This window comes from Pelodiscus sinensis, chromosome 32, assembly GCF_049634645.1.
Source record: "Pelodiscus sinensis isolate JC-2024 chromosome 32, ASM4963464v1, whole genome shotgun sequence".
NCBI classification, from domain to species: domain Eukaryota; kingdom Metazoa; phylum Chordata; order Testudines; family Trionychidae; genus Pelodiscus; species Pelodiscus sinensis.
The window spans coordinates 6751693-6778144 of record NC_134742.1 but is presented as its reverse complement, the minus strand read 5'-3'; the positions used below and the strand labels follow the sequence as shown (position 1 = coordinate 6778144).

General features: G+C 56.0%; 2 protein-coding genes across 3 annotated transcripts; one reads left to right on the top strand and one right to left on the bottom strand.

Moving 5' to 3' along the window:
- Positions 1-402: 402 nt before the first annotated feature.
- On the bottom strand, positions 403-5438 carry LOC142818239 (antigen-presenting glycoprotein CD1d-like). The gene is made up of 6 exons (XM_075913835.1): positions 5059-5438; positions 3512-3790; positions 2936-3217; positions 2263-2559; positions 1916-2015; positions 403-1651 (listed from the first exon to the last, which is right to left on the bottom strand). Exons 1-6 carry the CDS (start codon positions 5171-5173, stop codon positions 1645-1647), a joined length of 1080 nt encoding a protein of 359 aa, XP_075769950.1. The 5' UTR covers positions 5174-5438; the 3' UTR covers positions 403-1644.
- A 6906-nt stretch (positions 5439-12344) lies between these two features.
- LOC102449902 (C-type lectin domain family 2 member E-like) lies at positions 12345-26293 on the top strand. Of its 2 annotated transcripts, none has more exons than XM_075913427.1 (6): positions 12345-12603; positions 13117-13405; positions 15910-16023; positions 20480-20691; positions 21536-21639; positions 25397-26293. In XM_075913427.1, the coding sequence occupies exons 2-6, from the start codon at positions 13195-13197 to the stop codon at positions 25581-25583; spliced, it is 828 nt and encodes a 275-aa protein (XP_075769542.1). In that variant the 5' UTR covers positions 12345-12603; positions 13117-13194; the 3' UTR covers positions 25584-26293. The 2 variants fall into 2 exon arrangements, with proteins under 2 accessions (XP_075769542.1, XP_075769543.1); XM_075913428.1 differs by having other exon boundaries at positions 12350-12603; positions 20504-20691.
- The last annotated feature ends 159 nt before the right edge of the window (positions 26294-26452 follow it).

The window sequence follows — 26452 nt, the reverse complement described above, 5'->3', positions numbered from 1 at the left end:
CCCACCTGCCTTGCTGGGCCTCTGCATGCAGTAAACAGCCATTTCCCACCTCCCCCATTCTCCCCACAAACAGAGCAGCATATCAGGGAAACTGAGGCACGCACTGTATTCCTGCAAAATATTACAGCAAATTGCTACCTGCTCCTAGCACATCTTGATGGGCACAGGGTGAGCGTGCAGCGCATTTGACAGAGCAGGGCAGGGGGTGCTACTGGGGGAGGCTGGGCATGGGCAAGGGACACAGGCCTATGTTCCATGCAAGGGGCATGGACCAGACCCCGCAGGGAGGAATTCTGGTCATTAAAGTCTGAGCGGTGCTGGCTCCCCAGCAGGGTACATACCCCATGTCCCATCGTCCAGCCCCTCAGCCACACCCTCCCATCATGGGGCTGGACTGGGGCCAAGGCATCCTAAGAGTGTGTCCCATTCCTCACCTTGGTGACCTGCCAGGCTCCCTACCTTGGGATGTATCGGGGCTGGTGCACCCCTGGGTCACAGCCCATGGATGGGCCCCTGCCCCCAGCACAGAGCGCCGTGGGTCAGGGTGTGATCCCCTGTGCCAGCCAAGCCCCTCCACAAGTGCCTGGCCAAGCGTGTTTCATGTCCCAGTCCGATAGCAGCCGCTTTCTATGCCTCATGTCTCAGGGCAAATATTTCAGCTGAAATGGCCCATTCCCCACCTAGCTCATAGAGGAAGGACTGGGCCACCGGACTGATCCTGACAAGTCCCTTTGCATGGGGCCAGCACAGTAGCAGGCCCTGCACCCCAGGGACCAAAGAGCTGAGCTTCCTTCCAGTGCCCCACTGAGGTGCCTCATCCTTTGCAGCTCCTGCGACTCCAGTTCAACCCCGGCTGCGAAGGCCACTGTGGCTCAGTGTCGCCAGGCACAAGACCCGGTAGAGTTTTCAGCAGCAAAGGCACCAGCGCGGCCTCTCAATCCTTGGGGAGCAACGTTTTGTGCCTGTTGCTATTCAGGAGCTTGGGGTTCGGTTTGACGCTGAGCTTTAAGGCTTGTCCAACTTACAACATTTATTGTTTCCGTACAATCCGCTCCCGTTGTGTGTCCGATTTCCCGGGGAGTGAGAAAACGTGGCGATCCCAGCTGTATGTCTGACGTTTTCGCTCCTGCGGCGCCGCACTTCAACTCCAGGGGCGCCAAAATACCAGTTCTCCCAGGGCGCCGTTTTCCCGGCCCCCGGCCCCGCTGCTGCCACAGGACAGACAGACAGAACCTACCCCTAGAGTCTGGGTTTACCCCGCTCGCCCCAGCCCAGCCAGCAACTTGGAGTGGCCTCCCGGCGTCCCGTGGACTGTAGTGTTATTGGGGTTACCCTGGCTCCTGAACCCCACCCCCCCAGAAGGGTTTATTGAATGGTGCAGGGCAGCCCCGGCTCCGAGTGGCTCCTGGCTCTCAGCCACCCCATGATGCGTCCACATGTCCAGTGTGCCCCCAATGTCCCAACTGGAGAAGAATCCCAGCCGGCCCCCAAGGCCCCGTTCTCGCATTGCTCTGATCCAGCCCCATCTGTGGTGCCCTCCGCCCTGGAGCCAGGCCCTGATCCTGCCACAAGCTCCAGATCCCCAGGAGAGGGGCCTGTCCCCACACTTGGGCTGGTGTCACCTGAGGCTGGTCCGACGTCCTGCTAGACCCTTGAAGGAGAGAGCAGAGGGGATGGTGATGGGGTGTAACAGCCCCGCCAGTGTTCCCCATAAGCCCAGCACTTGGGCAACAGCCCACGAGAGCCTCCAAGGCTGCCCAGCTGATTAGCAGAGTGCCCACAGCTGGGTTTGTGTTCCTCCTGGTGGTGCACATCCACACCTGCCTCGGTGGACCACACAAAATTTATTCTGCACAGGGGATGGATCAATTCAGAGGGAACGTTACTCCCCACCCCAGAGAGGATGCAGCCTCACCTGCGTCTGCACCGCCACAGCAACACGGCCAGGGTGGCTACGGCTAGAGCTCCCAGGGCGATGCCCACAGCCAGGCCGGGGCCCCAGCGCCAGCTCTGCCCTGTAACACATGGGTAGGGGGAACATGGGGGCACTTCACACAGCTCTCCCCATCCTGTTCCATTGGCGCTCCCCTGAGCTCCATCTGCCCCCCCTTGACCCCTCCATGAATCCCTCCTGGCTGCCCCCCATCTCCCTGCACCCCAATCCCACCTCCACCCCATTTGGGATGGGCAGGAAAAGCCCCCCGGGACCGTGACCATCCCCCTTCCCCCCTCCGGCCGCTGTACTCTGAGGCCTGAACTTACCCCAGGGGATCAGCAGGCTCTGGCCCCCCAAGCTGCTGTGCTCCACCCAGCAGGTGTAGCTGTGCCCGTCGCCCGGCCCCACGGCCAGGGAGCTGCGCAGCTGGTAGGTCAGGTCGGCATTGGGCAGGGTCCCAGTGGAGTCCAGCTGCCGGCCCGGCCCCACCTCCTCCCCGTCCTGCAGCCAGGCCACGTGGACGGTCCGGGGGTAGAACCCGGTGACCCGGCAAACCAGCAGTAACGATGCGGGGCGGCCGGTGGGGGGAGGCTCTCGGGCAAACACCACGGCGATGGGCCGCTCTGAGATGGGGGAGAGGGGACATGTCAGCCTGGGCCTCAGGGACTTACTAGCCCCGCCCAGCTCCGTACCCGGGGTCAGGTGCTGGCTCCGGGCCAGGCCTAATTCTGCCCCTCCTGTAACCAATGGTGACAGGATTCCCCTTCACTTCCTGGCCTAAGTGACAGTGTGACTAGGAAACAGCTGCTGCGCTGCACCCCAGCTACAGCTGCATGTGTGCACCAGGCCTAGGGTCCACGTACAAACTGCCTTTGTCCCACCCCAGAGGTGGCTGCATCTCTATCCCAGACCAGGCCTGGGGTCCCTGTACAAACAGCCCATGTCCCACCCCAGAGGTGGCTGCATCTCTGCGCGCAGGGCGTGGTCTCCCCGCCTCACCTCGCCTAGCCAGGGAGGCGTTCCCATGTCGGGCAAAGGTCTGGAGCACGTAGATGCAGGAAACTTTGAGAAAATACTGCAGCCTGGTGGATGTGCTCCAGTCCCTGTTGAGCAGGTCCTGGGTGTAACGCGCCAGCCCGTCCGCCGAGCGAGCCACCCAGGTGCCAGCCTCCTCGTCGAAGCTGACAACGGCCTGGCCATTGCCCGCGATGTCGTAGAAGCCCCGGGAGGGGCCATTGGGGCGCAGCTCGCAGCCGATGGAGGCCTGGGCCATAAAGGGGTCTGAGGCAGGGGGAAGAAAGAGAAGGGGAGTAAAGGTGGGGGGCAGGTGCAATGTGGACCATTGGCTGCCAGGTGACAGCAGGACTGGGGAGGCAGGGGGTGGCCCCTGCTTTTGCTGCCTGTTCTGTGTTCCCCCACGCACGGCCGGGCTGGCTGGGAACCAGGAGGGGACAAGGGGGTTATGCTGGCTCCAGTCAGCCAAGGGACTAGCTGCCCTTCCACCACTGACACGCTCACTGCTGTGGCGAGCGCGTCAGTCCTCAGTGCCCCCCGATGGATGGGGACCATACTCACAGTCTATTCCCTGCTCCCGGGCTATCTCAGTCACTGTCCGGACGAAGTCGGCCAGGGACTGAGCGGCCACCTGCTCCAGGTCCTGCCACTCCCGGGGGCTCAGCCCCTCCTGGGCCCAGGGCTGCAGGAAACGGATGGCCCCCGTGCGGCTGTCCAGGGCATGGGTCTCCAGGTCGCCCAGCAGGACCTTGGCTGCCACGGTCACGGCGCTGGCGTTGGGGAAGAGGGAGGTGAGGAGGAGCCGGAGGGCGAGAGATTCTGTGGGGAGAGGGGGGGAGGCTGCGGGGGGAGGGGAGGAGAAATCAAGCAGGGCACGAGAATCAGTCGCATTCTGGTCGAGGGTTAAGCTCTACCACGTCCCCCTGCTGAGCCCCACCTGCCTCCTTGTCCTCCAGCCGCCACCCCCCCCCCAGCCACACCCTCCAGCCCTGGCCTTGCACAATCCCCACCCCTGGTAGCAAAACAGGCAGGGTGTGTGGGGGGGGTCCCCACTTACCAGCCAGGGCCCCCCACGCCCAGGGGAGGAGCAGCAGAGGGAGCAGCATCCTGGCAGGGAAACCCACACTTGAGTGGGTTTCAGGGCAGTGGGACGTGGGGCCCAGGCACCCACCTGCTCTCGGTTCCGCCCCAGGGCACACGCCGCCCTGGCAACTTCTCTCATTTGTCTCTTTCTGCTCAGACCAGTCCGGGCAGCTGCCAGCCCCAAGCCAATCAGGGCCGAGCCAGCCGGGAAGCAGCGGCAGGGCAGAAGAGGGATTCCTGGCAGCAAGTGCCAGGGCCTGCCCCAGGCTCAGACCCTCCCCTTCCCCCAGTTCCTGCAGCCGGAAGTACCTGCCGCCGCTCCCTAGGGCCATGGGGCAGCCCTGCCTGCCGGGGCGAGCCCCCCACTAGCCACCACCATTCCCAGGGCCGTCTCGGTCTTGGTGCAGTGCTGGGGAAACTGAGGCACTCAGGGTTGCCATGGGACAGTGGCAATCCCATGCCACATACCAAGGGGAATAAAGTCCCCAGTTCGTCACAGATGGGAATCACGCTCATGCAGGGGATGCCCAGCAGGTCTGCAGCTTCCTTGTCGGTGACGGGGACTGTCCCTCGCCCAGAGTGTGTTTTGTGCGTGGAAAGGAAAGTTGTTTAGTGACTTATTTGATGGGGCTGGAAGCCTTGACTAGCGCCACCTAGTGACTTTCCATTGTCTCCCTGGCATGTTCCTGGGCTGTGGGGTTGGCAGCAGCCCCAGGGCTATGCCCGTCGCTCTGGTGACGGGCGCACACACCCTGGGCCCAGCCCCATTGGTGTCAGCAGCAGCATCTGTCGCCGGGCAGAGCCAGGTCCTGCACCGCTTGGTTCCACACTTCCCCGAGAGGGAAGATGCGGCTGCGCCCACCGCTCCCCGCCCCCTTGAAACACCCCTGGCTCCCTGCCCTCAGCTCTGAGCCACAGCCCCACCCATCCCCCTCCCCGGGGCGGCCCCTTGGGCTCTGGGGCTGCCCCCCAGACAGAGGCTCTGACCCAGCTGGCAAGGGGGCCCACAGGCTGATGTGCCCCACCTGGTGGGTGTAGACATCCCCACACCAGGGGCTCATCTGCCGTCGCACCAGGCTCTGGAAGGTGCAGTCCCATTGGTGCACACACCCCTGCTGCCTGCTGTGGCCTGTAGCCCATGGCGGGGACATGCTGGAAATGTAGTCGGCCTGGCTGTGGGAGGTTTGGAACAGGGCATGGAGGGGCTGGTGTTCCCTTGTGACGCCTCCTCTGCCCTCTTCCCACTTCCCCCCCCCCCACATGCCTGCCTCCTGATTGGCTGTATGTCACCTTGAAAGGGAGGAGCCTAGGAGAATGGGGGCGGGGCTGTTGGCTGTCAGGGTTTGGTGGACAGGAGTGGATGCAGAACCAGCCCACACCCACCCTCCCAAGCTCCAGCCCAGCTCCCCTGCCCTACCCCCCAACTCCAGACCAGCTAACCCCTGGCCCAGCTGCAGTCCAGCTGCCCCCAGCCCTGCCCCCCATAGCCTGTGTCCTCCTTCTCCAGTTTCCCCTGCAAAAGGGGCCTGCCTGGGTGAAGATCTGTCAGGCTAGTTGGGGAAGCAGCTGCTTCCCGTGCCTGCGATACCCAGTCGGGCATTTGGTTCGTGAATGAAGTGTGCAGGGTGCCCACGCCCACGCCTGCTTTCCTCTTCAGTCTGTTCCTGGCCTTCTGCCAGGCCGGCCTCCCCCGCTGCCCCAGCTGCAGTGCAGACCCCCTCTTCCCCGCAGGGACCCCACAGCTCTCCCCTGGGAGTTCGTCCTCCCCCCGGAAACTACGCCCTGTGCTGGTACCGGTCAGCTCCTACGCTGCTCGGCATTTGCACCTTATTTCTCCACTGAGTTTGGCTTCAACAATCTGGGTCATTTCCTCTCCCCTCCTCCTCCTTCGCCCCCCTCCCCGCGAAGAGCCCATTAGCATTTCCCTATGTGAAGATACTTACAGGAATCAAGACCCGTCCTGATCTGCTTCTGCTTCTGCTTCTGCTACACAAAAACAGGGGAAATTCTTGAGGTTTCTCCATCTTCTCTCTTTTGCTGAGAGTTTCTAGAGGCTCCACGGTGAGTTAGGACTCCATTGGTTTTCCCCATGTTAGAAGGGGGAAACTGCACAACCGGGCCCGGGTCAATAGTTAAGTCTCCCATGTTGTCATAGCACAACTAAATAACAAGAAGCATCAGTAAAGTTTGGCCTGCGTTTCCCAAACAGGGATGAGCCCTGAAGAGCTGTTTAAAAAAAGCCCCTTGGGAAATATCAGGCTTTATTAATGTGCTAAAGCGACTATGATCGGGTGATGGCTGCATTGCAAAATAGGGATGTTAAATATCAGTTAACTGAATAGTAGAGTAACCTCATGGATTACGGAAGTCGAGTAACTTCCATACCAGTGGCTACGTCTACACTGGCAGCTTCTTACGCAAGAACTCTTCCAGAAGAGAGCATCTATACTGGCATGTGCTTTTGCACAAGAGATGTGCTTTTGTGCAAGAGCATCTGTGCCAGTGTATCAGAGGGGTAGCCGTGTTAGTCTGAATCTGCAAAAGCGACGAAGAGTCCTGTGGCACCTTATAGACTAACAGAAGTGTAGGAGCATAAGCTTTCGTGGGCAAAGACCCACTTCGTCAGATGCATGTAGTGGAAATTTCCAGAGGCAGGAATAAATATGCAGGCCAGGATCAGGCTGGAGATGACCAGGTGGATCCAATCAAGGAGGATGAGGCCCACTTCTAGCAGCTGATCTGGAGGTGTGAATTCCAAGAGAATAGAAGCTGCTTTTGTAGTTAGCGAGCCATTCACAGTCTTTGTTTAATCCAGAGTTGATTGTGTCAAATTTAAAGATGAACTGTAGCTCAGCAGTTTCTCTTTGAAGTCTGGTCCTGAAGTTTTTTTGCTGCAGGATGGCTACTTTTAGATCTGCAATTGTGTGTGCCAGTGTAGTTGCTCTCTTGCACAAGAAAGCTCGGATGGCCATTTTAACCATAGGGCTTTCTTGCGCAAGAAATTCATGTTGCCTGTCTGCACTGTCTTCTTGAGCAAGAACAGTTGCACAAAAGGGCTTATTCCTGAGTGGGAGTGCCAGAGTTCTGGTGCAAGAAGCCCTGATTTCATACAGTAGAACCTCAGTTTACTTGTGCAAGAACACACAGCCAGTGTAGACAGGCAGCAAGTTTTTGCGCAAGAGCGGCTGCTTTTGCACAAAATCACGCCAATGTAGACAGAGCCCTAGGGCATACTGAGCATGTGCACTCACGATATGTTATGGGGTACCGGTAGTCGAATAGTCTATAGCCCCCTTGGACAGGGCTGGCAGCCTGTGTATCAGGGGCTGCAGTACAGGGTGTCAGGTGGGAGATGGTCCATGCGGGGAACCAGTTTACAAACCAGCTCCCCTTACTGACCAGATGCCTGTCACCCTGCACTGCTGCTTTTGAGAAAGAGGCAGCAGCATGGGGTGGCATCAGTCCCTGTCTAGGGGGGGTCTGAGTTCCTGGACCCAGCGTGAGCCAGAACTGAGCTGCGCTGCCTGCCCAACCAGTTTTTAATAGACTTGAGATGCAGAGCCGCAGCAGGGATAGGTCCCGGACCCAGCGCGAGCCAGGACTGAGAAATGTACTGGCACGGAGAGGAGGAGAGGGGAAAGCATGTGGACTATAGTATTAACCGATACGCTTTTGCTTGTCGGTTCATCAGCTACACTATAGCATCCCGATTGTAAAACGGACAACATGAGAAACGAACGCTAGGCCCTATGGTCATAAAAGGGAGGTGAAGGAAAGTGCTGAAAGTTACAAGAAGGCATCGGAGCGTCTAAGGTGGCAAAGTTAGAGACTTGACAGTGAAATAATGTATCCGCTTCTTTGTTAAGGGCTGTCTACGCTACCCAGCGTCACCAAGGAAACTAATCTTGACAGGCTGAAGTGGCCCCCACATGTGGCCACAGCGAGTTTACATTTGCTCCCTCGGTCGACAGATTGTGTCCACACTTAGTTCCCATGCCAATCGCTGGAGCAATGCATGATGGGTATGTCTCCCACAGTTCCTGGCCGTGCTAGCCGTGTGTCACTAGCTGTTGTGGGACCTCGCAACAGAGCACGGGACATCATAGGACCATGCAAAACACCACAGGCGCTGCTTGGTTCAAGAGTTTCCGGTGGCCTCTTGTGACTTTTCAGGCCCACATGTAGGCATTTCCATGGGGGAGTGAGGTTTTTTTTGTAAATATGGACCATTAGGGTGTGAATGTGCCCCCCCATGGTCCTCCAAAAAAGTGGGGTAATCAGCCCCAGCCAGACAGAGCATGGGGGAGGGAGGCCATGCCTGCCTCCCCCCTCCTCCTGCCGGATGTAAGGATGGAAACAGCTGCCTATCACAATTCCATACCTTGGGTGTACTGAGCATGCTCTGCTGCCTTCACTCTGCCCTTACGTGGCTTCAGATGCTGCTCCCGGCTCTTTACCATCATTAAAAAGGGCTCAGGGGGCAAATCGCAGTCTGGGGAGGGGCAGGGAGTGAGCAGGGAATGGGGGGGGAGGTGTACAGGCAGCCAAATGTGACACAGTGAACCCCATCTATCAGAACTGGCTCCCCTGGACCAGGGGATGCGAAAGGCCCTCTGGACCAGTGGCAGGCACACAGGCAGCCAAATGTGGTATGGTGAACTCCATCTATCAGAATCAGCTGGTCCTGGAACAGGGGGTGCGAAAGGCCCCAGGGATCCGGGCAGCCAAATGTGACACCGTGAGCCCCATCTATCAGGATTGGCTGCGCCAGACCAGGGGATGGGAAAGGCCCCCTCTAAGCCAGTGGCAGGGGTACAAGCAGCCAAATGTGACACAGTGCACCCCATCTATCAGAATCGGCTTCCCTCCTAACGCATCTGTTGGTAGCTAAAACTGATAGACGCCAGATCTGGCGGTCTAGTGTGTCAAAAACAGCTACTGGGAGCCAATTGTGCTCACCATTGTTTGTGACATTACACCAGGCACAGCATGGGGGATAGAGGCCATTCCTGCCTTCCCCTGGCCTGCTGGAGCATTCTTACTTGGGAAGCCACGGGGGATGCTTCTGCACCCTCCACACCGCCCCTGCCTACAGGCCTGCTTTTTTCCAGTGGCCATTTTTTGCTGTGCACTGTGGCATCTGCATGCCGCCCGACCTCCCCATGCTCCAGGACAGAGGAGGCTGGAGCTGTGTACCCTCTGCCTTTCTCGGGAGGCTGGGGCCACGAGCAGCCCAGGGAAGCTGGAACCACGAGTTCACCTCCCGCTGGCTGCTCCGGCCAGACAGGCTGGGGACGTGCACACTCCTCGCTCCCTGGTGCTCTGGGCTGGGCAGGCTGGGGATGCATGTCGCTCACTCTCCCTACACTCCAGGGCCAGGGAGGCTGGGGACACATGCCCACTGTCCTCCCAGTGGTGCTGAGGTTGGGGAGACTGGGGCCGTGCACCGCTCCACCTCCTTGTTGAAGGGAGGGGCCGTTTGCCTCCTGTGGGGCGGGCGGGGCCTGAGCAGAAGGGGCGGGGCTGAAGCACTGGTCTTGCCTCTCCCAGCTCTACCTTCACCCACCACCTATGCTGGTGGAGCTGGGAGATGTTCTCTGCTGATCATGGCTTTTTTTCTGCAACAGATGCTGCATGACAGTGAGAACGCTCATGCAGGATTGTCAACAAATAAGAGTCGTCAGGTTTCCGGTTTGGAACCGGACAGGCCAGTATTTGAGCTTTCTGTTTGGGAAACAAATCGAGAAAACAGAACTGTCCGGTATTTTCTAAATAAGATGGAATGTCGATTGTGATGTCATGTCAAGTGTGTCCGATATTTTTATTGAAACCATCTGGCAACCCTATCCACAAAAGGCATTTTTCCCGCCACACAACTTGCCAGTTCTTTTTCTCTCTCTCTCGCACACACACCAATGCCTTCAAACTCTGGCTACTCTCCAGTGCTCATTGTGTGATCACTGCAGTTCCTTAGGTTATCCACCTCCTGTGTTGATCATGCCATTGATACCTGCTCTCTGGGGCCTGGTCTCCCCCAGATGAACCACAGAGCTGGGATTACCACCCCACCTGAAAAGCAATGCAGACACCAAACCACTTCAGCCCTGGGCCCCAAAGAGAAACTCTCCTCAAATAAATCTGCCTCATCCTGTGCAAAGATTATACACAGAGAAAGCTCATAAGTTTAGCTCTCTTATGAGAGCTGCAGTGTTTGTTTCCCTAGGTAACAATTAAACCGTTACTTACACTGGACCTGACAAGAAACAAGTGATTTTATTAAGTTGAAAGAGTAGGATTTAAGTGGTGCAAGGGAAAACAGATCAAAGTTACTCAGTTAAAATGAACAGAAAATGCACAGCCAATTATAGTCCACTTAAAAATAACGCGTGAGGTGCAAATTCTTACCCTAAACAGCTGTTCTTTCAGAAACAGGTTTCAAATCACAGCCCGACCTCTTGGGTCTATGTTAAGTTTCCTTTAAAGTTCTTTCATATCCTCTTAGAATAGGGCAAGCATTTTCAAAAGCCAGCAGAAAACAAAAGGGGCTAGTTTCCTATACTTAAACAGAGTCTCCCCTGTGGCAGGTTTCTTTTGTTTTGCAGCTTCCATTCTCCTTGAAAAATTTTCCGGTACCAGATGGATTCTAGTACCAGGTGGCGTGGTCACATGTTTTCCTGAGACCAATCACAGTTTGGGCTTACTGGGACAACAGATAAACTTAAAAACAGCAACAACAACAAAAGTCTGGTCGCACTTTATATAGACTAACAAAAGATGCAGATGGTATCATGAGCTTTTGTGGCCACAGCCTACTTCTTCAGATGACCAGAGTTAAGAGTTTAAGATGTGCATGCTTTGTTAGTCTATAAAGTGCTACCAGATCTTTTGTTGTTTTTTTTAAGTTTATCCTGTACAGACTAACTCGGCTACCCCCTGAAACTTCTGGGACAAAGGAGGCTGTTTACAGATGGTTGAGTTGGTCACTGAGCCAGGTTTCTGCTGGGCAGCCAGCGGCTCTCATTAGCACATGTAGAACTATAAACAGATTCACACTTCTTGTTTCTAATGTCACCTGCCAGAATGATGCATGCACAGAAACAGTCAACACTCTCGGGTCAACATTTCAAAAGCACCGGCCTGGCAGTGCAGTGACTAGGGAGCAACACAGCCTCCCCCTTCCCTCCCCGCACCTGCCCTGATCCTGGGGTACAGTCAGGGTGCAGGGACTTTGCTGCTGCTGGCAAAACCCTTTGTAACAACCACCTAGCTCACAATTGGAGGGGGAGTCAGGTTAGTCTGTAGCTGCCAAAACAACAGGAAACCACCACTGGCAAGTGAAAGTGACACAAAACAGGGTTCTCCTCTCACATTTGTCCCTGAGTGCCTGGCTCCCCCACACCCCCACTGATCCTAAGAGAGGGGCAGGCAGGTTTCCTCTCTTCCACCTCAGCTTCTGCCCTGTGCTACTGGGTCCTGGCATCAGTGGCTCTGGGGTAGGTAGGAACATGGTACAAACACACCCCTGACCTCATATCTCTTCCCCTGCTAACACGCTGCCTGGGTGTCTCTGTGTGGCAGCAACCCCCCCCCCCCCCCCCCATCCTGGCTCCATGCTGCTGGGGGAGCTGGTGTTTAGGTTCCATGGTGCATGGTGGGGGGGCCGGGCTGCAAGGTGCAACTCTGACCCCCAGCCCCAAGAGTGCTTTACCTCTCAGGGGCCCCTGCCCCCCCCCCCCCTGGGGCCATGGCTGAGGGGCTGGTTCCCAGCTCTGTGTTCGCTCTGTTCCGGTCACTAGGGGCTGCCCCCCTTTTCCTTTTTTCTTCTGCCTCCTTCAAGCCTCTCCCCCCCCATCACTGTGTTTGCTTCCTGCTCCACCCTTCCTTATCCCAACAGCCCCCCAAGCCCGCTCTTCGCGGAGCCTAGTCTCTGGGCGTTCCCAGTGTCCCCGGTGTGTTTGTGTGGGGGGAGGGGGTAGCAGGCTCAAGCGGACCCTCCTCCCCCCCTCAGCTGGGACAATGCACCGTGTTTCGCTTCCCACACAGGCTGTGCTGTGGTTGTTGCAGCCAGAAGCCCCCCGCTTCACTCCCTGAACAGCCAGGGTCCCCCTCCCGCTTCTGCGCCCCCCCCCCCGATCCTGAGCTGGCGCCCCCAGGTCCCGCCGGGCCGTGGCGGGGGGAGAGGATTTGGGCTTTCCAAGAGCAGACGCCGTTGCACGAAGCGTTCACGGCTCACCCCGCTCCCGCTCTTGCAGGGGAAGCTGCGTGGAAAGAAGAACCAAAATAATCCCACGCAGCTGCGCGTTTGCAGAGATCTCAGCGCGCAGGCGCAGGGGCCCGGCTCTCAGGCGCGGGGAGGTGCAGGAAAAAAAGAAAAACAAGAGGAGCAGCCGCCGCAGGCTAAAGAAACTGCAGAGCGCAGATCCTGCGCAAAGCAGCTGCGGGCGGGGGCGCAGCGCAGCATAGAACGCAGCGCAGCGCAGCAGCTGGCGGCCACGGGCGCAGCTGGAACTCAGCTCGGGCCCCACTGCAGCGGCCATCGGCAAAAGCTCCGCTCCCCGCGAGTCGCTGGGGTGAGAGACGCCGCTGGGGCTGGAGGGACCGAGCTGGGGATGGGGCGGGGCAGGAGGCCCCCAAGTCCTGGCTGGGGGGCGGGGCCTGGGGCGCACACCCTGCAGGAGAAGGGAGCTGGTTTTGCTGCGGGCCCCCTGACCCGTCTAGTGTCCCCCCCCACGCGTGTGTGCGGATGGCTGGGAGCAGTACCACTTCCCCTTCGTGCTAAGACACCCCGGCTGGGCGTCGCGGTTCCAACCCCCGCGCGTTTGTCCGCTCCCTCCTGTTCCTGGGGGGGGGGAGAGTGTAGGGCTCTGCTCCCCCGTGGGAGTGTGTGTCACGCGTGGGCAGGTCCTGGCCGAGGGGAGCCGATCCAGTCCGTGAAGCCCTTTGGGGGCAGAGGGGGATGGGATTTAAGAGGGTTTAACCACCATGGCACCGCCTCCGGCAGGGGCGAGGCTGCTGGGTTGGGACCCAGACCTCCCCCAAACTCCACCTCCTCCACCCCTGATCTATTGCATCTGGGTTTCCAGCGTGGCCAGAGAGTCCAGAACAGAGTGGGACAGATGCGCACCCAGCACCTGCAGCCTGGCCATCCCTAGCCAGGGACAATGAGACAAGCAGCAAGCTCTGCTAAGCGCGACAAGCCACCCAAGGCATTTCATGAAAGTGACTCCGGGGGGAGCAGCGAAGATTCCGGCAGCCGGGCACGGGCTGGGAACGGGCTGGAGAGAGACCCTGAGTCTGTCCCGGATGGGAGCACCCAGAACCAAGCGCCGCATATTGATACCGATGGGCACCAAAAGACGGGAGGGGAGCCAGGTAATGAGGTGTCCCTGCCTGGGACCGGGCAGGAGGGACACAGACTGACCCCAGGGGACCAGCTTCTCAGTGGCAGTAGCAGCTTCCCAGCCCCTATCCTGTGGCCAGCAGGACCTGGATCCTCCCAGGACCCCGATCCCTGGCTCCCAGCGGCTGACTGGGGCACACAGCGCTGGGCAGGGGCTGTTTGGGCTGGCGGGTCAGACCCCCTGTGACAGCCCTGATTCCTCTCGGCCTGGCTTCTTCTCCCCCTTTGGCTGCATGGTGCCCGGGGGAGACCCCGTGTGCGGGGACAGACACTGACCAAGGGTGGGGGCAGCTGATGCTGGGTAAAGGGCAGAGCGAGCATGAAGAGGGGGAGCTCCTGCCCCTAGACCAGGCGGGTCCTTATCTCTGTGCCCTGGTGCTGGTCTGAGGGGGAAGGGGCTGTTCTGCCAGCCCCAGCCTGCCTGAGCCCCCGGGCGCCTCTCCCAGGCGGGAAGGAGGAACTGACACAGTGATGGGCATCTTACTGCCGGGGGAAGGGGGGGGCACATGTGGTCCGTGAAACGTTTTGTTTACGTTTCCCCATGCACAAGGTTGCCACATTTCACTGATTTTTTTTCACGTGTGTTGTTTCTTCTCCTGCTGGTGTTACTAAGCACATATGGTGGGTGGGGAACCTTTATTTGACTGGGGCCTCTGACCTGCAGAAAAATCAGTCAGGAGCTGCTCAAAAGTGAGGGGAGGGATACTGAAACCCAAAACCTCACTGAGGTGGCCCCTGACTGAGAAGGAGAAAGACCTTCCCCACTTTCTTCTGGCACAGCAGAGCCTAGGGGGGCCCAGGCTAGTAAATTTGGGGTGCTCCAGCCCTGCAGAGAGATGAGGGCGTGGCTAGACACCAGTACTGGCTCCCCAGTGCTGGGGGTGGGGTGGGGGATCTTCAAGCCTTTCGGGGGCTGGATCCAGGCAAGCCGGGGGCCACAACCGATTCCTGGGCCTTAGGTTCCCTCTGCCCCCGACACAAAGGTGGGGCTCATGAAATGAGATGGGTGTTGATTGCGCACCCCATTGGCTGGGAGAGCCGTATGCTCCCCCGGCATCCAGTCACAGCGCAGCCACGGTCCCCCTGCACATTCTAGGGACGCAAGCACAGGGAGCAAAACTTGGTTACGACAGTCTTGCAGCCCCACCCACTAGCCTAGCTTGCCCATTGCTGGATGGACAGACCGGGGCGTGTTCTAGGCCAGCCCCAGCCTGGGGGCAGCCAGTGAGGTGAGAGCCTGGGCAGAGCCCAAGGGAAGAGGAAGGGCTGGGACGACCGCACAGAGTGGGCCCGCACCGGCCCCTCAAAGTCGTCCAGCAGCCGAACCAGGTGGAGCCGGCTCCTGCAGGACGCCGCCATGGCGGGCCCAGCTAAGGAGAGGGCCAATGTCACAGCTGATGGGGGCCCGAATGTCCACAGGCGGAGCGGCCCTGCTCAGTTTGGTCTCGAAGGGGGCAGAGAGGTGATGTAGTGGGGGTGCTGTCTGCTGTTGTAATCCTATCTTCTCTCTGGTGTTGCATCCACTGTGTGTCTTATGGGATTCTATGGGATCCTACTGTCCTATGTGGCTCTGTAAGGACGCTGTGTGGGGGTGTGCCTCAGTTTCCCCAGGTCCTGCAGCATGAGGAGGGGGAGGCTGGGTGTGACTCACTGGGGAAGTATGTGCAGTCTCTCGCCTCCAGAGTCCCAGGTGACAGCAGATAGTGCCTTGGACCTGGGAGGAGGACAGTGGAGGAGGCAGGGCTGCCTGGGGCCAGTGGGGGACTGTGGGGGTGAGTCTGTCTTGCTTGGGCCAGGGGGCGTGAGGATGTTTTAGACCCAGGATGACCAACCCGCTGCTCATGAGCCGTGTGCGGCTCTTTGATGAAAAAATTGAGGCTCGCGATTAAATGTTTGTATTAAAAAATTATCATCAGGCTGGCTGCTCCGCACAAGGCTGCTCACGGACAGGCTGCTCTGAGCCACATTCCAGCGTGTGCTCGCGGCTGCCGCTCTGCTCAGGCTCACGTCCCCTTTCCCCCCGCCCCTCATGCTTGGCGTCCCAGCCAGCGTGTGCTCAAGGCTGGACACTTGGCGCATGTGCCCTGTGCCTGCAGAGAGAGGTGTGTGGCGGCAGCTCCTGGATCCGGGCATTAGATTGGGGAGGAGGGGGGTTGGGTTGGGGGGCGGGCGGTACCTGACTCTGGTTCCCCTTTTTTGGTGCCAGTATGCCCTGGGGCAGTGTACCAGCACTTGTTTTCCCCCCGGCTGCTTTTTTTTTTTTTTTTTCTCAACACCTCCTCCCCTTCCCCTCCGGTACATGGCTCTTCACATTCCATCCACTGCTATTTTGGCTCTTGGTCTCCAACGGGTTGGTCACCCCTGTTTTAGACCAAGGGGGGGGGAAGCCTCTTCACACACACACACCCCCCGCCCAAGAGGAATAAGGTTCTGCCCTGGCTCCCATGGCCCTGCCTGACAGGTCTCTCTGTTTCAGATCGTCGTGGTAACTCCTGGAAATGTGTCTCCAAGGAATGTACCATCGCCCTCACAGTGGCCCTCGCCGCCACCTTCTCAGCCTCCATCGCTAGCATCATTGCTCTCCTAGCAGGTGGGTTCTCCCTGCCCCTCTGTTTGTGCTTCCCCGCCCCCTGGAGCTGCCCCCGCATCTCCTCCTGGCCTGTCTGGCTCCCGCCTCTGGGACAGAGGGTCACTGGAGGATGCTCCTCCCAGAGCTTCCTCCTGCCCCCTCCCTGGGCTCTCGCTGAGTGGTTCCTGTGCGCAGATTTCTGAGCAATGTGGCTCCAGGTTGCTCTTGGTAAGGGCCATGCACAGGCAGTGATATCCCTGCAAAGTGGGGGTGGGGGATGGATGAAGGTGCAGGGCTGTTTGCCTTCTGCATGTCGTCCTGAGGTACCAGTCTGTTCGCCTTGCATCCCTGCTTCGAGCCCACAGCCGGCCTGGGAGATGCTGCCCTGTCACTGCAATGAGCCGTGAGGCGCAGCACAGACACCCTCACTAGGTTAATCGAATAGTCGAGGAACCTCATGAATTCTTATTGGTTAATCGACTGTTCTATAGACCCCGTGGGCGGGCCCGGCAGCCAGTGCGCTCCAGTCCTGAGGAGTCCGCCTGCTACTCCGCGCTGCTGCCTCTGTATCAGCGGCCACAGCACAGGGTGCCAGGCGGGAGCTGGTCCGGGAGGGGAGCCCTTTTAAAAACCAGCTCCCCTTGTGGACCAGCTGCCTGTTGCCACACACGGCTGCTTCTGATAAAGAGGCAGCAGCGTGGGGTGGCAGCAGCCCCTGTCTAGTGGGGATCTGAGCTCCCAGACACAGCATGAGCCACAACTGAGCGCAGCTGCCTGCCCACCTGGCTCCTAACACACTTTAAATGCAGAGCCGCAGCTAGGGTAGGTCCCGGACCCATCGCCAGCCAGGACTGAGCCGGGCTGCAGGTCAGCCTGCTAAAAAACTTACTGGCAAGGGGCGGGGGAAATGTGTGTCGTCTACAGCATGAGCCGATAAGCTTTGGCTTATTGGTTAATTGACTATGCACTTACATCCCTAACCGCCACTAGCCCTGCGTGGTACCCACCGAGTGACCTGGGAAGGGCCCCGCATTGCTAGTGACTCCCCGCTGCATAGACACTGCTTCAGAACCAGCCACAGAGTCACTGTGGTGCAACATGAACAGAAAACCTGACGTGCACAAAAATGGCTGGAGGGTTTGACGTCAGACTCCTCCGGGCCCCAGCAAGCAGACATGCAATCTCCATGCCACTGATTGTGAGCAGGAGTGATTCAGGGGAGAGGGAGGAGGAAATCACTAATATAGGGTTGGAGTGGGTTAGCAGTTCTTGCCATAGTGACCCTAATAATCCTGCCTCTGGTTATTGACTCGCTGCACAGACTTTTCTGATAGCTCTGTAGGGTGAGTTATGGGCAGGGCTCGACAAACTATGTAATCTACTCGCCCGTGACGAGTAGGTTACATCCTGGAAGAGCCGGGTTTGGGCGATCTGCACATGCGCAGAACGCCGGACAGCGCGGCTGGTGAGTGGGACTCGCCGTGGCTCGGCGAGCCCTGGTTATGGGTGACCTGACTAGGGTTGCCAAATGCTTTCACAAAAAATACTGAATATGGCAGGAAAAAAATTGGTTAAGCAAAACAAAAAAAGGGGGGAGGGGCAAAGTTGTTGAGCACAAAAAATCTGCAAAAAAAAAAAAAAGAGTCACTGCATCTTTAAATCCCCTCCCACCCCAGATGTGGCAGAGGAAGAATGTCCCATGTGACCTTCCGTCCAATACATGTCCGGTATTTTTCTAGTGGACAGAGGCCGCAAATACCAGACTGTCTGGGCTAATCCAGGACACCTGGCAACTCCAGACCTGACTGCTGCTCTCTCTGGTGCTGAAAGGGTTACACCACAGTGCAGGCTTCCAGGGAGTTTCCTTTTAGCAGCCGTATTTAGGGGAAGAAAGGTCTGTGTGTAGGAGGTGAATCAAGTTATCACATTTGAAAATTAGAAAAGCCAAGGTATCAAATGAGATCAGACTAGCTGGAGACATAGAGGGTACCAAGAAAACATGCTACACATGCATTGCAAGCAAGAGAAAGACCGAGGACAGGGGCAGCCTGTTACTCGGGGAAGGGGGGAACCCAGAAAAGGTGGAAATAGCAGAGGTGCTTAATGATTTCTTTGTTTTGGTTTTCATCAAGAGGGTTGGTGGCCATTGGATGTCTAATGTAGTGAATGTCCCTGAAAATGGCCCAGCTTCAGAAGCTAAAATAAAGCAAGAGCAAGTTAAAAATGACTTACACAAGTTAGATGGCTTCAAATCACCAGCGCCGGGTGAAATGCATCCTAGAGCTCCAGGGGGCTGACTGAAAAGAGAGCTGAGCCTTTAGCTACCACCTTTGACAAGGCATGGAGGACGGGAGAGATTCCAGAAGATTGAAAAAGGGCAAACACAGGGCTTATCAATTAGGGATGTTAGTGTACAGCTGTTTAAACAATTAACCAATGTGCTTAAGCTTATGGGTTAAGCCAAATGACAACGTGCACTCCCTCCCTTTGCTGCCTCTGATACAGAGGCAGCAAGTGGGAGCGAAGATGGGAGCCAGTTCCTGCAGAGCCGCCTCCCTCCCGCGGCTGCCTCGAGGGGGAAGGTGCGTGTAGTCGTTTGGATCAACCGATAAGTCTAGCCTTTAAGACAGCTCCCCCCAAGTACCGGATCCTGCGGAACCACCTGACCCCACCCCGAGCTGCTGCCTCTGATAGAGAGGCAGCAGTGTGGAGGGTGAAGGAGGCAAGTGGGAACTGGACTTGCCAGTCTCTGGAAGGGTTTGGAGTTTGTTCCTCTCCTGGGAAGCCAAACGCAGAGCAGGGGGAAATGTGTCCCCACCCTGCAGAATTCCTGTTATAGCCAAGAGTGTTAAGCTGGACATCTTACCCATGAATTATTTTCCCCGTGCTGCCTCCCACAGAGGAAGCAGTGTAGAGTGGCAGGAGGTTCCCTAGGAGTGGAGCTGGGACCCCGACCCCGCCTCCAGGGAGTATTTTAGTAACCATGTAAATGCTAAACATTGTTGTGGCTACACAGTTACAAAAAACCACAATATCTAACATGCCTGCTGTCGAATGGCGGGGGGAGTAAACACATAAAAATGACTCCACACCTGGATGGAAGAGATTAGAGGGGACATTGGTTGCAAGTGTTTGGGGGGCTATGGTTAAAATTCAAAATTATCTATAAAAATGGTCTGAGGTGAACAGGATGAAATTCAATAAATACTCCACTTAGGAAAGAACCCTCCATTGTTAGCCTACAAAAAAGGGAAGTACCTGTCTAGGTAGGAGTACGGCAGAAAGGGATCTGGGAGTCAGTGGACCACAAGCTAAACGAGTCAATAGTGTGGCGCTGTTGCAAAAAAAGCAAACATGATTCTGGACTGCATTAACAGGTGTGTTTTTAGAAAGACGCGAGAAGTCATTCTTCTGCTCTACTCTGCGCTGGTTAGGCCTGAACTGGAGTATTGTGTCCAGTTCCAGGCACCACATTTCAGAAAAGATGTGGAGAAACTGGAGAGGGTCCAGAGCTAGAATAATGATGAAAGGTCTAGAGAACATGTCCTGTGAGGGAAGGCTGAAAGAACTGGGCTTGTTTAGTTTGGAAAGGAGAAGACTGAGAGGGGACATGATAGCAGTTTTCATGTATCTAAAAGGATGTTATAAGGAGAAGGGGAAAAAATTTGTTCTCCTGTGCCTCTGAGGACAGGACAAGAAGCAATGGGCTTAAACTGAAGCAAGGGAGGTCTAAGTTAGACATTAGGAAAAACTTCTTGCCTGTTAAACACTGGAGTAAGTTGCCTAGGGAAGTTGTGGGATTTCCACCACTGGAAACTTTTAAAAGCAGGTCAAAGAAACACCTGTTGGGGTGATCTAGATGGATGTATGGTCCTGCCGGGAGGGCAGGGGACTGGACTCAGTGACCTCTCACAGTTCCACCCAGTCCTGTGATTCTTGGCCACTCGAAGTACTTTCCCAATTAGACTGTCAATTAACTCACAATTAGACTTTCACAGTTGTGGCTGGCTCATGTCAGCTGACGCTGGCTTATGGGGCTTGGGCCAACGGGTGAGCTGCAAGGTAGATGTTTGGTCTGGGGCAGCAAATGCCTCCATCCCTCTGTGTCTGGCTCGGCTGGCTGGTCCCAGGCAGAAGGCGCTCAGTCTCTGGACGGGTTTGGGGTTGATTCCTCTCCAGGGAAGCCAAGCGCAGAGCAGGGGGAAAGTGTCCCAGGTCTGCAGGATTCCTTGGGATAACAGCCCTGGCCAAGCATGCTACTTGGATGCCTTACCCATGAATTGTTCTCCCCTGCTGGCCCCTGGTAACTGCAGCTGGGGTAGGTCCCAGACCCATCGCCCCCGGTAACTGCTCCTCCCTCGACCGGATTCCCAGCATCCTCCTGGCTGCCTCCTGCCCTCCCAGCACCTGCTGGGGGTTGTGGTGTCTCAGGTGCCGGGGCTGATTTCCCTGTGTCCCCCTTGTGTCCCACTCTCAGCCCCTGTGACTGTCTCATTCTCAGTGCAGAGAGCTAAACCTGCCCTTGCTGACGGGTGCCCCCCGGCTGGCCCCTTGTGCCCGGACGGCTGGGTCGGGTACCGTGGGAAATGCTACTCCTTCTCCGAGGGCGAAGGGAGCTGGACCGACAGCCGGAGCAACTGCTCTGCCCTCAGCGCTTCCCTGGCTGGGATCGACACCCTGCAGGAGCTGGTGAGAGACTCGTCACCCTGGCCTGGCCTGGGCTCAGCGGCTGCAGCAGGGCCTGGGCTCAGAGCCCAGAGCCAATGGGCTTCCCAGCTGCTGAATGCCCAGCCTGGCTGGGCCCAGGGCACCTCTGGTGTCAGGGTGTGATGGCTGGTTCTCCCCCCACACACTCCACAGGGGACGGCCCCTCTCTCAGGCTGAGCTCTTGACCTGTCAAGCTGCATGGAGGGCGGGGGAGGACACAGCTCCTCTGTAGAGCAAAGAGCAGCTGGCTGAAGAGAGGGAGAAACCCTAAGCTCAGGTTGCAGTTTGATATTAGGACAAAGTATTTCCCTAGGCGGGTGGGGAAGCCCTGGGCTGGGTTCCCTAGGGAGGGGTGGAATCTCCATCCCTAGAGGTGTTTAAGTCTCGGCTTGACAAAGCCCTGGCTGGGATGATCGAGTTGGGGGTTGGTCCTGCTTTGGGCAGGGGGCTGGACTCGGTGCCTCCTGGGGGCTGGTCGAAATCTAGGTTTCATCTGGCCCCGGCCCCTCCTGGGTGACAAGGAGGGGGCGTCTTCTCTCAGTCCTGGCCTCCTCCCCCATGCAGATTGTGTGTTTCACCTTCCCCAGAGAGGGCTACTGGGAGCCCAGGTGCTCTGTCAGGTGAGGGTTTCACACAGAGCCTGGCCCAGAATTGGGGTGGGGGGGAGCTGTCTTTGGCGGGGGAGGGCTGATACTGAATTACCCAGAGCAGAGCAAGGGCGAAGGGGAAATCCCCAGCCACCCCCTGGGAACACTCAGAGAGTTTTTGTGCATCCCTGGGGTTCCCCGGCCAGGCCCTAATGCCACCTCCCCCTCTGCTGTTCTAGGCTTTCATGCTGCGCTACAAAGGCAAACCCGACCACTGGATCGGCCTCCGGAAGGACTCGGGGCAGCTCTGGAAATGGGCCAATGGCACCGAATTCAACCACCTGTGAGTCTTTGCCCCCCTCTTTGTGAGCTCCCTGGTGTGTGAGGTACCGAGTTCAGGCCGAGCCCCCAGCCAGGGCTGTGGGAACAGCCAGAGAGCGCTCGGAGCGTGTGTGCTCGGTGTGTTCGTGATGGGTGCAAGCCAGTGTCTGCCTGAGACTTACAGCTTCTCGCAGGGCGGTGCTGGGCCTGAGCTGCCAGCCCCAGGGGTATCCTGCCCCCCTCTGTTCCTTCCCCACTGAGCTGGCCTGAGGAGCGTAGAACCTCACAGCACTGCTCTGAAGAGCTGGGCTGGGGGAATCTGGTTTCCCTTGGGGAAAGAGGGTTGGGGCCAGTCACTCAAAGGCCTCAGCGTTAACGCAGCTAAATCAGTGATCAGTGTTTGCACTAGCCTAGCTCCAAGGGAGCATCCATCCCCCTCCTCCCCCAGAGAACAGCACTGGAGGACCCTGGCTGGCTGGCCTAGCACCTCAGCTGCTTTCTGGTCGAGGTTCAGCAGCGCCGGAGTTAAGGATGTTAAAGGCTAGTCGATATCCCTCCCTCTTGCTGCCTCTATAAGATAGAGGCAGCAAAGGGGGGCGGAGGGGTACCTCAGAGTGGCAGCGCTGCCACTTTGAAACCTCAAGGCGGCTGCTGCATAGCTGCCCCTTTTAAAACACAGCCTCTGTGCAATTCAAAGAGGCAGTCATGGAGCCTGGAGTCAGCTGGGGACTTCCCAGCTGATCCCAGGGCCCCTGCGGAATTTCTTTGGAACCCGGGTTCCACATGGTACTTCCCCGGAACCCGGGGTCAGCTGGGAACTCTCCGGCTGATCCCAGGTTCCAGGGAAGTGCCGCAGGGAGCCTGGGATCATCTGGACAGTCCCCAGCTGAGCTCCGAGCTCCACAGCCGCTGCTCCTTTGAAATGCATGGAGGCGGCGTTTTAAAGGGGCAGCCCTCCGCATAGCTGATCTGTGGATTAGCTGTGAGGCAGCTGCCCCTTTGAAACTGCCGCCTCCGTGCATTTCAAAGGGGCAGCGGAGTCTGGGGTCAGCTGTGGACTCCTAGCAGCCTGCCCTGTAGCATAGAGCCCAAAAATTTGAGTCTAGCTCAATGGAAATTTAAAGGGAACAATCACTAGGTGAAAGGCCACAGACTGCCTGGAAATGATTTTAAAACACTATAACAAAGACTCCAATTAAGTCTATACCCTCCCATTAAAACTCTAAGCATTGCCACCATGGCTAAACAGCATCATAAAAGTGGCACTTAGAGGCAAAAAAAAAAAAAGGCTTTAAAACTAGGAAGTCTAATCATAGTGAAAATGCATAAACTCTGGCAAGTCAAATATTAAAGTGTAATAAGTTAGGGCAGGCCCTGCAGAATTTGAAGAGCCATAGGCTAAAGAGACAAACGAACAGCAATTGTTTTTATTTATAGCAGTCAGCAAGGCCACTCGACTTTTGAGGTGTTAAAGGGGCCCTCAAAACAAGGCCATTGCAGAGATGCTGTGTGAATTCTTTGTACTGGTCTTCACTATGTGGGGGAAGAGCCCCACTTCTGAGCCATTCTTTTTAGGTGTCAAATATGATTAATAGTCTCAGATTGAAGCATCAGTAAGTGAGTTTTTGGAACAATTAATAAATTAAACAGCAGTAGGTCACCAGGGTCAGATGGGATAAATCCAAGAGTTCTAAATGAACTCTGCTTTGGAACGTACTAACTGTGGTTTTGCAACTTACAACCTTCATTAGCCTCAGTTCCATATGACTGTTTTTTTTTGGTTTTTTTTTAAACACCCCAAAGACAAACCTGGAAAGTACAGGCTCCTAGATCTGACATAAATACCAGGCATATTGGCTGAAACTCTGGGAAAGAACAGAATTATCAGAGACATAACTGAACAGGGTGAATTGGGGAAGTCAACAGGGCTTTTATAAAGGGGAATCACGCCTCATCAGTTTGAGACAGCTACAAGGGCATCCGCAAACATGTGCACAAGGGAGATAGAGTGTCCTTAGATTTCCAGAAAGCATTTGTCAAGGTATCACTCCAAGGACTTTTAAACAAAACAAGCTGTTGTTGTGAGATAAGAGGAAAGGTCCCTCTCCTTGGAGCACTAACCAGTTAAACCAAAGGAAACAAAGATAGGAATAAACAGTCACTTTTCACATTGAAGCGGGGAATATATTGAGGTCTGCCAAGGATCTGCATAGGTATCAGCGCTATTTGACATTTCGTAAGTGATCTGGAAAGGGCATGGAGGGTGGTGATGGAGCAAAATGTGCAGAATTTCTCAAGCTAGTTAAGACCAAAGCTGACTTCAATGAGATGCAATGACAAAAGTGGCCGATGAAATTCAGCATTGAGAAGTGAAAAGTAATGCACATTGGGAAACATAGCCAATGTATACTTAGAACATGATGGGGTCTAAATTAACTATCCCCCCCCCCCCGAGAGAGAGGTCTTGGAGTTATTGTGGATCATTCTCTGAAAACATCCACTCAGGGTGTGTCTAGACTACAGGGTTTTGTCGACAAAAGTGGACTTTTGTCGACAAAACTATACCTGCGTCCACACTGCCTTTGAGTTATGTCGACATAACGTCGACAAAACTCAGCAGTTTTGTCGACGTATGTAAACCTCATTCTACGAGGAATGACGCCTTTTTATCAACAGAGTTCTGTCGCTAGAAGGCATTATTGCATCTAATTTGTCCTTTGCGTCCGCACTGTTATATCAACAAAGCAGCTTGCTTTGTCGACAGAACTGGATGTCGTCTAGACGCTCTTTGTCAACGGAAGCTTTGTTGACAGTATCTGTCGACAAAACTTCTGTCGACAAAACCCTGTAATCTAGACATACCCTCAGTGTGCAGCAGCTGTCAAAAAGCAAACAGAATGTTTAGGAATCATTAGAAAAACAATAGATAAAATAGAAAATATAATGCCAGTCTGTAAATGCACAGTCGACCCAAAACTTGAATCCCGAGTGTCGTCCTGGTTACTTTATTTCAGAAAAGATATCTTGGCATGGGAAAAGGTACAGAGAAGGGCAGCAAAAAGAGATTTAAAAGGCTATGACTGTTCCGCTTAGATAAGAGACATCTGAGGGGGTTTAATAGAGGTTTCTAAAATCAAGAGTGCCGTGGTGATATTTACTCCTTCCCATAACACAAAAACTAGGAGTCAACCAGTGAAAATAACAGGCAACAAATTTGACACAACACAAACAAAACATTTTTCACACCACACACAGTGAGCCTGGGGACAACTTGTTGCTGGGGATGTTGTGTACCTCGAAATGGTTGACATGGACCATGGGTGAAGGCTGCTGAAGCCCCGCCCCTTCTGCCCAAAGCCACACCCCTTTCCTGGAACCATGCCCCTTCACAACTTTTCACCCCGCCCTCCAGTCAAGTCCCACCCAACCCCAGATGAGGGCCAGAGCTGCCGTGCTGCATGGCCCCCAGCCTTCCCCAGATGCCGGGGAGCAGGACTGGCTGTAGCACAGTGCAGCCTCCTCCAGGGCAGTGTATGCAACTTTGGGAAGGCAATGCCTTCCTTTGCCTGCATTGCCAGCCTCTTTCATCTTGGAACCTCGCCTGGCCCTGCTGCACCCTGCTGCCAGGAGGTGGGACCTGATGCTGGTGCAGGAAGGGGAACTGAGGGGGGCTATAATGCAGCAGCTCCCTGCCCTGTGCAAGTGTCGCCCCCTGCCTGTGATTGATGGAAAACACCCAGATCCTGCCTGACACCTGCTCCCTGGCTTCTACCCTGCAGGTTCAGGATCCGAGGAGGCGGTGACTGCGCGTATCTGAACGACGAGAACGGGGTCAGCAGCCTGCGGTGCACAAGCGAGAGGCGCTGGATCTGCAGCAAACTGGATGCATTTACAGCTGCAAAGCAGGCTGCCATGGAAGGGGCCAATCACAGGAGTGTCATGGAAATTAGCCCTGGAAAAACCTGACCGTGATCATTGTTGGCTGTCACATCTGACTCATTGCGGAACAGCAGGGACATTTTCAACAGGTTTCAATGTTCCATTTAGTTTCAATAGTGCAGCACCCGCCGAGGGAGTAGGTCTCCATTTGAACTGTTCATGGGACGCCTAGAGCCCGGCACATGGGAGTAAGAGAAGAGATGTTTGTTCGCTCCTTTCCCGGAGCCCAGTGCATAGAAGAGGGCAGGGTTAGGATTAGATGCGACACACCGAACAGGTTTCACATCATGCCAAAGTCCCCGTGTCTGAATGGAACATGGAGAAATACAGAGCTAGGGACGGCCTGGCTCACCTATGTGCCAAAGTAGGTATTTAATGCTGCAGCCACTCGCAAGCATTCAATAATTCATTTCTGACATCCCTGTTCCATATTGGAGCTCTTGTGTTGGGCCTGTCTGTAACTCACCAGGCAGAAGCGCGGCAGCAACTCGGGGTCTCCAGCATTTCTGTCAGCGACTGCTTTCACACCACGAGCCCGAGAAAGGCAAGGCTTTCTAGCCATAAGCAGGAGATCCCTAACTGCTTCACCTGGGTGAGCACTCAAGGACATATATAGCGTCTGACCAGGTGTTTCTGTTACTAATTGATTTGTTGTAGCTGTATATTTGTACCTGTTTTCATCTTGTAAATAACTTTGTTTTAAATCTAGTGGGAGAGCTAACATGCAATTCACCTGGGGCAGTGCTTTTTTTTGGTAAGAAAAATGGTGCCGGTATCCTGGGGCAAACTTGTTGAACAAAAAAACCCCAAGAAAAGGTAAATTTGTTGAGCCAAAAAAAAAAAAAATTGCTGGGGCTGAAATTCAGTCGCGGCCCTTTTAAGAACCACAGCGCCAT